We start from the raw sequence: 15,345 nt of genomic DNA, 5'->3' as shown, positions 1-15,345 counted from the left end.
ATTTTTAACGGAGTGGCTTTTCAGACTTGGTTTTAACAGCCCACACCTTTTATTTTATTTTATTTTATTTTATTTTATTTTATTTTATTTTTTTGAAACAGGATCTCACTCTGTCACCCAGGCTGGAGTGCAGTGGCGCGATCACTGCTTACTGTCACTGCTTACTGCAGCCTTGACCTCCTGAGCTGAAGCGATCATCCCACCTCAGCCTCCCAAGTGGCTTGGACCACAGGTGCACACCACCACAGCTGGCTAATTTTTGTATTTTTAGTATACATGGGGTTTCATCATGTTGGCCAGGCTGGTCTCAAACTCCTGACCTCAAGTGATCTGCCCACCTCGGCCTCCCAAAGTGCTGGGATTACAGGTGTGAGCCACTGCGCCCAACCCTAATTTTTTGTGGAGACAGTATCTCACTGTGTTGCCCAGGCTGGTCTCTAAGTCCTAGGCTCAAATGATCCTCCTGCCCCGTCCTCCCAAAGTGCTACGATTAGAGGCATGAGCCACAACACCTGGTCCTTTTTATTAAAATAAACATTTTATGGACCTCATCTTTTAATTTTAATTAATTAATTTTAATTAATTTTTGGTACAAGGTCTTGCTTTGTTACCCCAACTGGAGTGCAGTGGTACAATCATGACTCACAGCAGCCTCAACCTCCCAGGCTCAAGTGATCCTCATGTCTCAGCCTCCTGAGTAGCTGGGACTACTGGTGCCTGCCACCACGCCCAGCTAAGTTTTTTTGTTTTGTTTTGATTTTTGTATTTTGTAGAGACAGGATCTTGCCATATTGCCCAGGCTGGTCTAGGACTCCTGAACTCAAGCAATCTGCCACGGCCTCCCAGAGTGCTGGGATTACAGGTGTGGGCCACCACGCCTGACCTGGACCTTCTGTTTATGTACTATATTAACACATGAAGCCGTCAAAGAAGAGGCTGGGAGGAGGGGCTATGGAAAGAAGACAGGCAACCCTGATGCTTCAGATTGGAAACTGTCAAGTGTTAGTCTGAGAAAGGACTTGGGAATGAATCAGCAGACCTGGGCTGGAGTCCTGGCTGACAGCATTTATGAATTGTGACCTCTTGCCGGCAATTTATGCTCTCTGAGTCTCAGTTCTCTCATCTGAAAATAGGAATTATAAGCCCTCTTTCCCCATGAGATAATGCACATGAATGCATTTTTAAAAATTGTAAAACACAGTGTAGATCTAACTGGTGGTTACTGCTGTCTCATTCTTGCCTTGGCTCTGTCCTGTGCCAGCGCTGTAGTCTGAGGCCATTCCTCCGTTTCTGTAGAATGGTGGAGGAGTTGAGGGATTTCCATGACACTGTGTTGGCACGAAAGTCATGTCAGAGCTCGGAGGTTATCGATGGGCTGATTTCCCATATTATTGAATAATGTGTGACCCTGTGAGAGATTATGTGCTAGTTCTAATAAAACTAAATGCCAGAAAGTTATTTCCTTGAGGTTGGACTTCACCTGGTTTCATGCCTCCATTTTCACTTTTGATTGATGTGATAAATGAAGCTGTCGCCACCTGTCAAGGGAGGCAGCAGGTTTGTGGTTTGCTGTCTTGTGTTGTGGTGCTGAGGCTTTGGCATTGGTATTGGGTGTGGTTTGGAGTGGAGAATGGGGGCTGGGCAGTGTACTTAGCATGAGATATTAGTCCTTCCCTTGTGGTGATACAGGTCATTATTTTGTTGTTGAACATCAGCTATGACATCTGTCTGTGTCTTCTCCCTGTATTGAGAAGGCAACAAAAACATTTGTATAATGTTTAGCAGTGTTCCTGTAACAAGATTGAAAATGGGTCCTATGTTTCAGTTTATAGGGAAAGATTGGCTATTTTTTTTCCCCCCGAGACAGGGTCTCAACCTGTTGCCCAGTCTGGAGTGCAGTGGTACGATCATAGCTCACTGTATCCTCTACTTTCTGGGCTCAAGTGATCCTCTTGCTTTAGCCTCCCCAGTAGCTGGGACTACAGGCACACAGCACCGTGCCCAGCTAATTAAAAAACCAAAATTCACAACAAGAAAAAACTTATTTGTAGAGATGGAGTCCCCCTACCTTGGCCACGCTGGTCTCGAACTCCTGGGCTCAAGCAATCCACCTGCCTCCGCCTCTCAAAGTGCTGGGATTATAGGCGTGGGCTACTGCACCTGGCCAATCAGCATTTTAAAAAATGAAGCTGATTACATGAGGAAAAGTCAGAATTGCATGTATGATATCTGTCTTGAAGTGCTAATGATTCAGTTTTTTTCTTTTTTTTTTAAAGAACAGAACTTCAGAATGTATTCTAAAAATGTTTGTTTTTGGCTTAAGTATATTGGAGCGTTACTTGCCCAGAGAATCTAGAGAGAAGCATAGTTCCTGCTGATCGCACTCTTTTGTTGACTTTTTAAAATGAAGTGTTTTTGAAGTCTGAGGGACATTTTTAAAAACAAAACAAAAAAAAAATGAAATGTTTTCTATTTGTTATATCACCACTAGGACTTTATTTGTCTTGGTAACGTAACTGTCATGTGGCTAATCTGGTTGGTGGATGCTAAACTGTACTGTGTGCCATGGTTATTATTTAAAGGACTTTTCAAACTTGTTTCTCTTTCATCTTTTTGTTTCTCAACGTGACATATTTGCACATGATCCGATAGCACTATTAGGACAGTTATGAAAAAGAGCAGAGCCTTCTTTGGGAGAGGTTGCCTTTTCCAACTCTTGCTCCTGGTTCTTTTGATGTTTACTTTTATATTTTTATGTAAATTGCTTATCTCTTTCTTTTTTCTTTTGGTTTGTCATCATTTGTTGAGTTAACATGGAAGGTTTAACCCTATTTCACTACCCTAAGTGTGCTATGTCCCCACTCACAGGTAGCCACTTCTAGAATCTCTGTCTCTTTGTGTGTGTTTGTGTCTGCATTTCTCCTCTCTCTCACAGACTTTTTAGACCGCTTTGTTACAAATTTGATTACATATTCTAGGCTCACATTATTTTTACTATTAAAGCTGCTTATAGCTGAACCATGTATGATACCTTGATCACCTTTTCTTTCCTTCACAACTTTTGGGTTTTTCCTGAATGAAGAATGTTTTTTCCTTTGGTTGGTCTTCTGTATATTTATAACTAATAAGCCTCAGCTTTAGCCAGTTGTTAAAATTGTGTCTTGCTGTGTTTAGTTGCGCTGGGTACTCTTTCAGTGCTATCTTGAAGAGGCCACATTTGGGGTGTCTGGACTGGTCACTCTGCTCCAGGTTTGCAGCTGACGTCCTGGAATCTGGCATCCACCTTCACTCCACCTTCACCATCGTCCCGGGAGCTGTCTTCTGTGTTATGTCTCCCGTTTTCATATTCTATGTCTTTCTCATTCATGGTTTATTGCCTTATTTTGTTGGAACACACCTTCCAGTTACAAAGGGGGTAATGTTTTTGGAAACGTTGCATTTCTAAAAATTGTCTTTTTTCTACCTTCGTACTTTACTGGTATTGGGGCAAGAAACGGAATTCTAGGATAGGGAACTATTTCTTGTGGGAATTTTGAAGTCACTGGTAGATGATTGTCTAGATTCCAGTATTGCTGTGACTCCTTATCCCTCACTGTGGCCTGTGCTTTATTTTCTGGACGTTCTCCTTCCCTACCTGCCACCAGTCTTCTGTTTTTCTTCTGTGTTCTGATGTGCCTTGGTGTATGTCTGCTTTTATACGTTGTGTTGGGGTCTCTATGGAACATTTTAATGTGGAAACATATGTCATTTTGGGGAATTAACTTGAAATTGTTTTTGGTTATTTCTCTGTTTTCCCAATTCTCTTTTTCTAGGACTCCTGTTATTCAGTTGCTTGACTTACTTGACTGGTCTAATTTTATTAGCCTTTTTTATCTTCTTCTTCTTTTTTTTTTCCAACTTCCTAGGGGAGATATTTTTAACTTCTCTTAATTTTCTTATTGAGCTCTTCATTTTTAGGATTTTATTTGTTTAGTTTTTTAGACAGAGTGTCTGTCACACAGGCTAGAGTGCAGTGGCCCAGTCATAGCTCACCATAGCCTTAAACTCCTGGGCTCAAGCAATCTTTCTGCCTCAGCCTCCTGAGTAGCTGGGATTGTAGGTGCATGCTACCACACCTGGCTTATTTTTATTTATTTTTTTAATTTTATTTTTGTATGGATGGGATCTTGCTGTGTTGCCTGGACTGGCCTTGAACTCCTGGTCTCAAGCAGTTCACACGCCTTGGCCTCCAAAGCACTGGGAGTACAGGGATGAACCACTGTGCCTGGCCTGTTTTTCATATTTTAATTCCAAAATACTTTTTTTAAAAAAAAAATTATCCCTCAGCACGTTTCTTCCTTTCTTGCTTTCCTCCCTTCTCATCTTCCTCTGCAACCTGGATGTACCATCATCTGACCTCTCTTAGAATATCAGTGATGGATTTTTAATAGCATCTTTTTATACAGTCTCTGGTTCTTTCAAGTTGTGTTTACTATTTGTTTTGTTCTCTCTTCCATCCTTGGGATGTTCTTAAAAGTCTGTCTCTGGCCGGGTGCGGTGGCTCAAGCCTGTAATCCCAGCACTTTGGGAGGCCGAGACGGGCGGATCACGAGGTCAGGTGATCGAGACCATTCTGGCTAACACAGTGAAACCCCGTCTCTACTAAAAATACAAAAAACTAGCCGGGCGTAGTGGTGGGCGCCTGTAGTCCCAGCTACTTGGGAGGCTGAGGCAGGAGAATGGTGAGAACCCGGGAGGCGGAGCTTGCAGTGAGCCGAGATCGCGCCACTGCACTCCAGCCTGGGCGACTGAGCAAGACTCCGTCTCAAAAAAAAGAAAAAAAAAGTCTGTCTCTCCATGGTTGGCTCTGACTTAAGGCACTAATGGTAACTTGAGAACACTGAGTTCAAGCAAGGGCATACACTGTGAGTGAGCTTCACTGGGCGGGGGCGGGGGGGTCCCTGGACTGGGCCAGAGTCCCCCCCTGCCTTTTCTCTTTAGATGGACAGAGGCCCAGGGAAAGATCTTCCCACCTTTAGCCTGGCAGGAATAAGTCCTGGCTGGCATTCTAAGAGCAAGTGGAAGCAGAGGGCTGGATTTTTCTACAATCAGTACATAAATATTCACTTAGCTCCTCTAATTTTTAACAAGGCACCTCTACAATTGTTCCTCCTCTAGTTTCTCAGCCCAGACCTGCTATCTGAGGCTGCAGTGAACTGCCAGGGGCTGGGAGGGGCAGCCACTGTGCTCTCTGGAAGCACTGGGAAGCTGGGGTTTTAATTACTACAGACTTTCAGACAATTTTCTTATTTTTCCTCCCATCTTTTAAATTTATTATTATTTTAATTTATTATTATTATTTTTTTTTCTGAGACACAGTCTTACTGTACCCAGCTGGAATGCAGTGATGCAGTCATGGCTCACTGCATCCTCAAATTCCCCAGGGTCAGGTGATCCTCCCACCTCAGCCTCCTAGGTGGCTGGGACTACAGGTATGTACTGTCATGCCTGGCTCTTTTTTTTTAATATTGAAATTTTATTATTATTATTATTATTGTTATTTTGAGATGGAGTGTTGCTCTGTTGCCCAGGCTGGAGTGCAGTGGCATGATCTCGGCTCACTGCAACCTCCACCTCCTGGGTTCAAGCGATTTTCCTGCCTCAGCCTCCTGAGTAACTGGGATTACAGGCACCCGCCACCATGCCCAGCTAATTTTTTTGTATTTTTAGTAGAGAAAGAGTTTCACCATGTTGGCCAGGCTGGTTTCGAACTCTTGACCTCAAGTGATCCACCCACCTTGGCCTCCCAAAGTGCTAGGATTACAGGTATGAGCCACCACACCCAGCCAAAATTGTTTTATTATTATATTTTAGAGACAAGCAGCCTCGAACCCCTGGGCTCAAGAGATCCTCCACCTTAGCCTCCCAAGTAGCTGGACTGTAGGCACAGGCACACACCACCACACCTCGGTGATTTTTCCAGTTTTTTGTAGAGATGGGGCCTCAGTATGTTCCTTAGACTGGTCTGGAACTCCTGGGCTTGAGTGATCCTCCTGCCCCTGCCTCCCAAAGTGCTGGGAGTACAGGCATAAAGTACCATGCCTAGCCTTTTCCCATCTCTGTTCCTGTGTTCTGACTTTCTTGGTTCTCCCCATTCCAGAGCCTCTTACCGGCTCTGTGGGGGGAGTCTTGCTGCTTCCTGGCTTTCCCCACAGTTACCTTGGGGTTCCATTTCTTAGTTCTGCAAAATGTGTTGTCTCTGGGCCATCTGCTTCTCAGCTTCCAAAAACTGTTTCCCTCATTTCCCTCTGTTCTCTTTGTTTTTGTGGGATTATGCTTGGAAAAAACAAACGACAACAACAAAATCCCCACATGTGTATTGTGGTTTCAGTGGGCTTTCAGGAGGAAATAAAAATAAAAGTGTGTCTTTTTGAGATGATGTTTTTACCCTTTCATTTTTATCTTTGTGTTCACAGCGTTCTGAATCACCTCTGCCTCTCTTCCCTGCTGCTCACACCCTTCCCCCTGCTCAGGGTCCTCCTCTTGTGCCCTGTCCCTCTGGTCTACTCATTTGTTAAGAGCCGACTCTGCTAAAACCTCCCCATAAACTGACCTTTCCAAGTGAGAGTGATCTTTCCTTCCTGAGTTCACAAAACATTTTTTTTTTTTTTGGTGTAGTTTTCTTTGAACTCATGGTCTACCTCTTTTTTATGACTTGTTTATGTTTTGTCGGATAAATTTTATTTTATTTTTGAGATGGAGTCTCACTCTGTTGCCCAGGCTGGAGTGCAGTGGTGTGATCTCAGCTCACTGCAACCTCTGCCTCCCGGGTTCAAGTGATTCTCCTGGGACTACAGGAGAAGGAGGAGCTGGGACTACAGGTGCATGCCACCATGCCTGGCTAATTTTTGTGCTTTTTGTAGAGACAGGGTTTCATCATGTTGGCCGGGTTGGTCTCTAACTCCTGACCTCAGGTGATCCGCCTGCCTCGGCCTCCCAAAGCGCTGGGATTATAGGTGTGAGCCACTGTGCCTGGCCTGTCAGATACATTTTAATTTCTGATGATGGGTGATGACTGTTTCTTTGCCTTCATGCAATGCTTTGCATGTAGTAAATACTCAAATTTTTTTTATCAACATAGATTTTTTTCAGTGATCTTTTTCTGGTCTTAAGTTAGACAGGATATTGACCATTGCTGTATACCATGGTTAATGCAAAAGTAGGGTGCTATTTCTAGTTGCAGATACTTTTCTTAAAATTTGCACATGCAGATAATATGTGAAGCCTATGCATTATACATGTCATAACTCACGAAAGCTCATTAACTTGTTGCATAGGATAACGATGCTGTTTATAGAATCGTAGGTTAGGAAGTAGTCTGTCCTTAAGACTTTGAGCTGTTCTCTCTTACCACATCCTGGAGTAAGTGGGCCTCAGCATTCCTTGCAACTTGCATCTTGTAGGGTTACCTCTGCTTACATTCCAACTTAGTCTTCGGAAATGTTCTCTCTAGCACTAGGCCAGGTGAAGGTCATGTTCTTTATCTGAATAAGAGCAGTGATTCTTCATGTGGTTTTGTCTCCAGGTTTCTTCTGTGGGTTTGGACCTATCCTTGCAAGCCTTGCCCCATGGGGACATTCACTGCTTGATCATCTATTTGATGGATGAACTCTGCTCCTCATTTGTTGCTGTGTATGATGGAGTTTTGGTTGTCATAATACACAATTATTGTTAAAGTCTTTTGTTATTTTAAATGGACATATCCTGAATGAGAAACCTTCTTCTTTTTTAATTGAATGTTGTATCATGTTTGTTTATTCACCCAATGACTGATGCAATTATTGTAGAATTAGAGTTTATTGGTAGTATGAAAAGTGGCTTATCATAACTTTTATCTTCCCCCTAAGAGATGGGGCCTCACTCTGTTGCCCAGGCTGGAGTGCAGTGGTGTATTCACAGCTCACTGCAGCCTTGAACTCTTGTGCTCAAGGGATCCGCCTGCCTCAGTCTCCCATTTAGCTGGGACTGCAGGTGTGGGTCACTATGCCTTGACCTTCTAAAGTTCTGGGATTACAGGGATGAGCCATCATGCCAGACCTTATCACAATTTTTTGCTCAGCTACTTTTCTAAGTGTCTATGGACTGGACAGCAAAGATTCCTACCGTTATTATTTTAAACTTTTAATGCAAACTACTACAAAGTCGAATCAGTACGTATGCTCTAACTTTTTCTCTATTGGATACTGGACTCTTCCCTTAAAAATAAAGCAAGTCCCCTGTTCATTGAAAGAGAATTATGTTATGAAAGCTGCCAGTTAAAATCTCCCAAGAGACCACTGTTCTAAGGAGTTGTATTTCTCAGTGGCAAAAATATCCTTCCTGGTTTTTAAACTCTTGTGGGAGGAGGTCAGTTTTACATGTGTGTTTTTTTTTTTTTTTTCAATGCGGCATGCTCTGTTGGGGTTACTGTTGATCTCCTGCTCAGTTCTTTTCAAAAAGTCATATCCGTTCAGCACATTTTTGTGGAGTGGCATTTAGTAAGTGGCAGCCTGATATTTGCCTTGGCATGATGTTATCATGACTGCTTGGCATAGCTGACTGTTGAGTCAGGTCCCCTCCAGAGGCAGTAGTCAACTGTTGACTCTCAAAATTAGAAAAGCCTTGATCAGTTAGTTGGAGGATTGTAAGTCAAGTTTATAGAGTATTTCAAAGAGGGGGTAACAGATTCTGCTGATAGACCAAATAAGATGAGGACAGACAACAGACTTTTGTGTTAAGCATTGTGGAGGCTATTGTGGATGTGATGGAAGAGGAAGCCTGATTGGAATGGGGTTATGGGAGGAAACACGCTTGAAGCAAGTATGGACAATTCTTTAAAAAATTTTGCTGTGAAGATCATCAGAGAATTGGTATAATAACTGGAAGGCAAAGTAGTGTCAACGAAAGGTTTTGTGCGGCGTGTGTAAAAATAGTTCACAGCCTTTAAAGGCTGGAGCTTGACACCTGACTGCTATCTTCCATACGATTGTGGTTTTTAGGAACATTAACAGTGGGACAGGCTGGGCTCTGTGGCTCATGCCTAATCATCCCAGCACTTTGGGAGACTGAGGTGGGAGGATTGCTTGAGCCCAGGAGTTGGAGGCTGCAGTGAGCTATGATTGCACCATTGTACTCCAGCTTGGATGACAGAGCGAGACTCTGTATATAAACAAAAGGAAACAGTGGGCTGGAGTTCGACTGCTGATCTGCTTTGGGGGTGTGATGGTCAGGAAAAGCTCTTGGAGAAGAGGATGCCTGAGAAGTCTTGATGAACGGACAGGGCTGGCCTGGAGGGTAAGGTGGGGTCTAGGCATTGGAGGCCTTAGGCACGGAGTTGGGGGGAAGTTGTGCAGGGCCTAACAGTCTGTGAAAGGGAAAATGCTGGGGAAAAGGTGGAAATGTAGCAGGTTCTGAGGGATGAAGTTATGAGGTTGAGAAAGTCCTTAGGTGGGGATTTATTTCCAAGGGGTGGCTACAAATATTATATAAAGGCTGCAGATAATGATCTCATCTGGAGGGAGTGAACAGGATCAGGAGGCTTAAAGAATGTTTTCGTAAGCCACATTTTGGAGGTCGGTGTGCTTGTGTGTGTGGAAGTATTTTAGAAATGAAAGTTGATATTTAAGTTGATTGGTTCACCCTTGAGCTTGCTTGGTGGGAAGAGGTGGGCAGGATGTGGCTATTCTAAGTGGCCAGGGGGCACCTCTTCCTTATTCACCCCCAGGACATTATTTCCAATTTTCCTTGAAGAGGAAATACCATTTACCATTAATAAATGGTTTTGGGACTTCATTCTTTGGGGATTCAACACATCTGGACATGACAAATTCTGGAGCTGTCTCAGTGGCAGGTGTCCCAAGGACTCTTGGATGATATTGTAATTGGGATTCATGTGCAGTCAGAATAGGGCCCCACAAATGAAGAGGATGCCAAGGGATGTGTGTGTGTGTGTTTTACAAACTTAACTGTCAGCGTTCTATATAAATGATTCCTTTTATAGAGGTCCAGATAGATGAGGGTTCAGAGGAACTCTGTTACTTGCATAATGGTTTTAATGGTAATGCTTACTAACTTTGAGGATTAAGGTCTGAGTTACTTGCTGTGCTGGTTAAAAAGTGACAAGGATTGATCATTCTGCATTTTTAAAATAAGCATTCCATTTTAGTGATTCTTAGGCATGCTTTGTTAGAGATGGACTTGGAGAACTTCTTAAGAATATGGATTCTCCCTGCACCCCTTCTCCAGGGTCTTGGTCAGTAGATCTGTAGTAGCGTCCAGGAATCTGTATTTGAAGTCTCATTAATCGTTTGCCTCCTTCTTGCAATCTTTGCTTTAGGAAAGAACTGTACCAAACATCACCTTTTAGGTTTGAAGAATGGAGGATTAACTTGAACTTTTGGATAGCAAAAGCAGTAGGGAATGGTGAAACATACAATTTAGTATATTTTCATTTGAGCATGTATGTGAGAGTGATGTAGAAGTTCAGAAACACACAGCAGTATTCCTTCTTCAGATAATTTGAAAGCAGAGTTGTAAGGATTTTAAAATATGCATACACCATATAAAAGTGTATAAAATTTAAAATATGTCCTTTTTTTTTTCATTCTCCCCAATCCCAATGCAGGATAACCACTGCAAATTTGTGTGTGTGTGTGTGTGTGTGTGTTTAGGCATTTTGATGTGTGTGTGTGTGAGATTTTGTCTCTTTATAAAGAAACTCAAACCACACAGGATGTGCTTTGTTCACTGGTCTTGTCAGCACCTTCTGTGTCCCTATCTTTAGACCTGTTTGTAAGAAACACTTTGAGCCACCAAGTTGTGCAAACTACTTTATGCAGATAAGCAAAAATATGAATTCTTCAGACACATAATATGTGCTGTTTGCTTATTAGAATATTTCTGTAGATTGCACTGGGGAGATTAATAAGTATGATAAGTATTTCATATATTGGGCAGTAGGAAATATAGTATGCTTTAGAGAAATCAATATTACTTCTGCAGCACATATTGCTGGTTTGCGCAGTTCTATTATAATAGAGTATCAGCATCAGAGCCAAAGGGAAGAGTGTGTATGAGTCACTCCATAAAAGGAGCAGTGACTCAATACCAAACTTAGGGTGCTGCCTGAATTTTTAATCAATTGCAGTATTGTTGATATGGGGTTGATTCCTTTTTATGGGCAGGAAGTTATCATGGTTTGAAATGTCTAATTCCCTTTTGGTGATGCTAACTTGCTATATTCAATGTTTCTGTTCTTTCATATAGGACCCAAACTACTGGATACAAGTGCATCGCTTGGAACATGGAGATGGAGGAATACTAGACCTTGATGACATTCTCTGTGATGTAGCAGACGATAAAGACAGAGTGAGTTCAAGTCCTGGGGAACCTTTTTGAATGCATTTTTTTTTTTCTTTTCAGGGCTGGGGACCGGGTGCGATTCTTTTCCTTTCTGTTTTAGACACATACTTTAAATTATGTTTGGGCCACCCACTCTAGTATATTTTCTTTTGTGATAAGTGTCATGAATCTTCACTGTCTTGAATACCAAGGTATAATGATTTTCTTGATACCTGGGACTTAACACTAGATTTTGGGGTTTTAAAACTACAGCTTTTACAATGGAAATATCACAAAAAGATTTCTATGCCATATTCCACCTTAATTTAATCAAACATAACATCTTTCTTCACAACTCGGGCCTGTCCTTATCATCTCCATATATACAGTGTACAGCCGTTCTGCATTCTGGTCCCAGTGTTGGCCCAGAGAAGATTGATCCCAACAGCGGCCTGTGTGGTGCACCGTGTTCCTGTGCGATGGGCGAGTGTGTCCCAGGCAGCCCCCCCTGTGTGGGGCCTGGCCCTTAGGAAGCTCGGCCTTGCTGTGTGATGGGCCATTTGTGTCCTGGGCAGCCTCTCCCAGGAAGCTCAGCCTTTTCTCTGTCAGTGCTCTGATGCTCTGTGTGTGCTTCCCCAGTCTTTACTGTGGTATGTGAGTTTGGCTCCTGGACGTTTCCACCTACTGCTCTTCCGTGTTGTTCCCTCCCACTACCCCACTTTTTTTCTGTACTCTTGAGAGGAATGAGGAAGAGTAAGAGGAGGGGGAGGAGGAATGTTCATCATTTTGGGAATGCCTGACAGGATGTTTGGCTCTTTTTTTTTTTTTTTGAGACGGAGTCTCGCTTTGTTGCCCAGACTGGAATGCAGTGGCATGAGCTCAGCTCACTGCAACCTCCGCCTCCTGGGTTCAAGCGATTCTCCTGTCTCAGCCTCTTGAATAGCTGGGATTATAGGCGTGCTCTACCACGCCTGGCTAATTTTTGTATTTTTAGTAGAGACATGGTTTCACCGTGTTGGTCAGGCTGGTCTCAAACTCCTGACCTCATGATCCGCCCTGTTTGGCCACCCAAAGTGCTGGGATTACAGACATGAGCCACTGCACCCAGCCCTGGCCACTGCTTTTGTATTTGGCTTATAAGGAATTGCAGAAGGGCTCATAGCCACATACATAGTTACATCAGCATGGTTGTATGGAGGCAGCGACCTGGTTGACTGTCTCCTAAAACCTCATGGCAGTAGCACAGGATATTCAACCAGCTAGGTTACATCACGAGGTCAGAAGATGGTAAGATCACCCAGATACTCACTCTGCTTCCTACTGGGGCTCCCTCTGGTTGCTGGCCCTCTCCCTGCCGGCCTGCTCTTCTTTCCCTCAGCCGTGAGCTGGGTGCACACAGCTGTTGTGTCTTGCTCACAGCTATATTCCTGACAGCATCATGCCTGGCTGAGAGTTGGTACATATCTTAAATTTTTTTTTTTTTTTTTTTTAGACGGAGTCTCGCTCTGTCGCCCAGGCTGGAGTGCAGTGGCCAGATCTCAGCTCACTGCAAGCTCCGCCTCCCGGGTTCACGCCATTCTCCTGCCTCAGCCTCCCGAGTAGCTGGGACTACAGGCGCCCGCCACCTCTCCCGGCTAGTTTTTTTTTTGTATTTTTTTTTAGTAGAGACGGGGTTTCACCGTGTTAGCCAGGATGGTCTCGATCTCCTGACCTCGTGATCCGCCCATCTCGGCCTCCCAAAGTGCTGGGTTTACAGGCTTGAGCCACCGCGCCCGGCCTAAAATTTCAAGTAAGACAAAAAAACATCAAATACCAAATATTGTGTAAATTTGGAAGATTAGATTCACTGTTGCACCTGTCACTGTGGAATTTGTCCCATGTGGCTCCTGTGGGCCAGGAATACATTGTATCAAAAAATGCAGAAGTTTTCTGCGGACTTATGTTCTGATGCTATTTTTCTTGGTGTCATTTCTCCTTCTTGGGCTTTTGAGTGAGCCAGGCTTAAGGTAACTCTGAAATCCTTTTCTGCAGTCCACTTGAAGAGTACCATCTTTCATTTATTGTGTGGCTGAATTCCAACATTTAAGGCAACTACAGAGATTTATGAAGAATTTAAACAGGTGCTCTTTTTCCACCAGAATGTTAGAAAGGGATGAATTAATGTATCAATCTTTCAATGTCTTCCTCTTCTCCCTTCTTCTTCCTTCTTTTTTTTTTTTTTTTGGTCTTCTCTTCTCCCTCTCTTTCTCGGTCCCTCTCTCGTTGTTACTTCCTATGTAAAAATAGCACAACTCCGTGTGAGGAAAAATTGGAAAATGCAGAAACATACAAAGGAACTAATCGCCTGCCATCCTGCTGTTGCTGAGAGCTGATCACTGTTGTTTGAGGTTTTCATCCTGACTCTTCCCTTTCTTCAGATAGATAGAGACACAGTCTTTTTCTTTTAAACAAATAAACTTGAATAGTAGTTTTTTTTTTTTTTGAGGTTAGCATATATATATTTCTGTGACCATGAACCATAGCTATGCCAACATGGCTGTGTAGTCTTTTGTTTAAATTTAATTTACTGATTTAGAGACCCAAGCTGTCACCCAGGCTGGAGTGCAGTGGTATAATCATAGCTCACTGCAGCCTCAACCTCCCAGGCTCAAGTGATTTTCCTGCCTCAGCCTTTTATTTTAAAAAGAGTTGTATTCTAGATTCAGGGGCACATGTGCAGGTTTGTTATATAGGTAAACTGAGTGTCATGGGGGTTTGGTATACAGATTATTTTGTCACCCAGATAATAAACATAGTACCCAGTAGACTAATTTTTTGATCCTCTCCCTCTTCAAATAGGCCCTGCTGTCTGTTGTTTTCCTGTTTATGTCCATGTGAGATCATGCATTATTTGATTTTCTCTTCCCGTGTTAGTTCACTTAGGAATAATAGCCTCCAGCTCCATTCATGTTGTTGCAAAAAACATAACCTTGTTCTTTTTTACGGCTGCCTGGTATTCCATGATATGTTTGTACCATTTTTTCTTTATCCAGTCTACCACTGATATGTATTTAGGTTGATTCCATGTCTTTGCTATTGTGAATAGTGTTGTGATGAACATATGTGTGCATGTGTCTTTATGGCAGAACAATTTCTTTGGATATATACATAGTAATGGGATTGCTGGGTTGAATGATAACTCTGTTTAAATTCATTGAGAAATTGCCACACTGCATTCCACGATGGCTGAACTAATTTACATTCCCACCAGCAATGTATAAACATTCCCTTTTCTCCTCACCCTTGCCAGCACCTGTTATTTTTGACTTTTATTTTTTTTCCTTCAGATTTCTCACACCACACGGATGTATTGTTTGACTTAATAATAGCCACTCTGACTAGTGTAGGTGATGTCTCATTGTGGTTTTGATTTGCGTTTCTCTGATAGTAATGTTGAACTTTTTTTCATAAGCTTATTGGCCATGTGTATGTATTCTTTTGAAAAATGTCTGTTCTTGTTCTTTGCCCCCGCCCCCCGCCTTGTTTTTTTTGAGATGGAATCTCACTCTTTCGCCCAAACTGGAGTGAAGTGGTGCGATCTCAGGTCATTGCAACCTCCGTTCCCTGGGTTTAAGCGATTCTCTGGCCTCAGCCTTCCGAGTAGCTGGGATTACAGGTGCCCACCACCATGCCCAGCTAATTTTTGTATTTTTAGTAGATACAGGTTTTTGCCATGTTGGCCAGGCTGGTCTGAAACTCCTGACCTTGCGTGATCCACCCACCTTGGGCCTCCCAAAGTGCTAGGATTACAGGCGTAAGCCACCACGCCTGGCCTCTTTGCCCACTTTTTAATGGGGTTGTTTTATGCTTGTTAGTTTGCTTAAGTTCTTTATAGATGCTGGATATGCACCCTTTGTTGGATGCATAATTTGCTAATATTTTCTCCCATTCTGTAGGTTGTCTGTTTACTCTGTTGATAGTTTCTTTTGCTCTGCAGAAGGTTTTTAG

General features: G+C 42.9%; 1 protein-coding gene across 50 annotated transcripts in view; it reads left to right on the top strand.

The window, feature by feature from the left end:
• PARD3 (par-3 family cell polarity regulator) overlaps positions 1-15,345 on the top strand; it is a 717,421-nt gene that overhangs the window by 114,483 nt on the left and 587,593 nt on the right. For 45 of the 50 annotated variants that reach the window (XM_045361920.2, XM_045361921.2, XM_074001408.1 and 42 more), the window contains exon 2: positions 11,284-11,385. In XM_045361920.2, the coding sequence (XP_045217855.2) occupies positions 11,284-11,385 (102 nt within the window). Of the gene's footprint in view, positions 1-9,208; positions 9,313-11,283; positions 11,386-15,345 lie in introns of those variants that run through there. The other 5 variants (XM_074001398.1, XM_074001402.1, XM_074001400.1 and 2 more) reach the window with 1 other exon arrangement.

The sequence above is a fragment of the Macaca fascicularis genome, chromosome 9 (genome assembly GCF_037993035.2).
Source record: "Macaca fascicularis isolate 582-1 chromosome 9, T2T-MFA8v1.1".
Lineage (NCBI taxonomy): Eukaryota > Metazoa > Chordata > Mammalia > Primates > Cercopithecidae > Macaca > Macaca fascicularis.
Note: the sequence above shows the minus strand (reverse complement) of the source record. Positions and strands in the feature narration are given on the sequence as shown.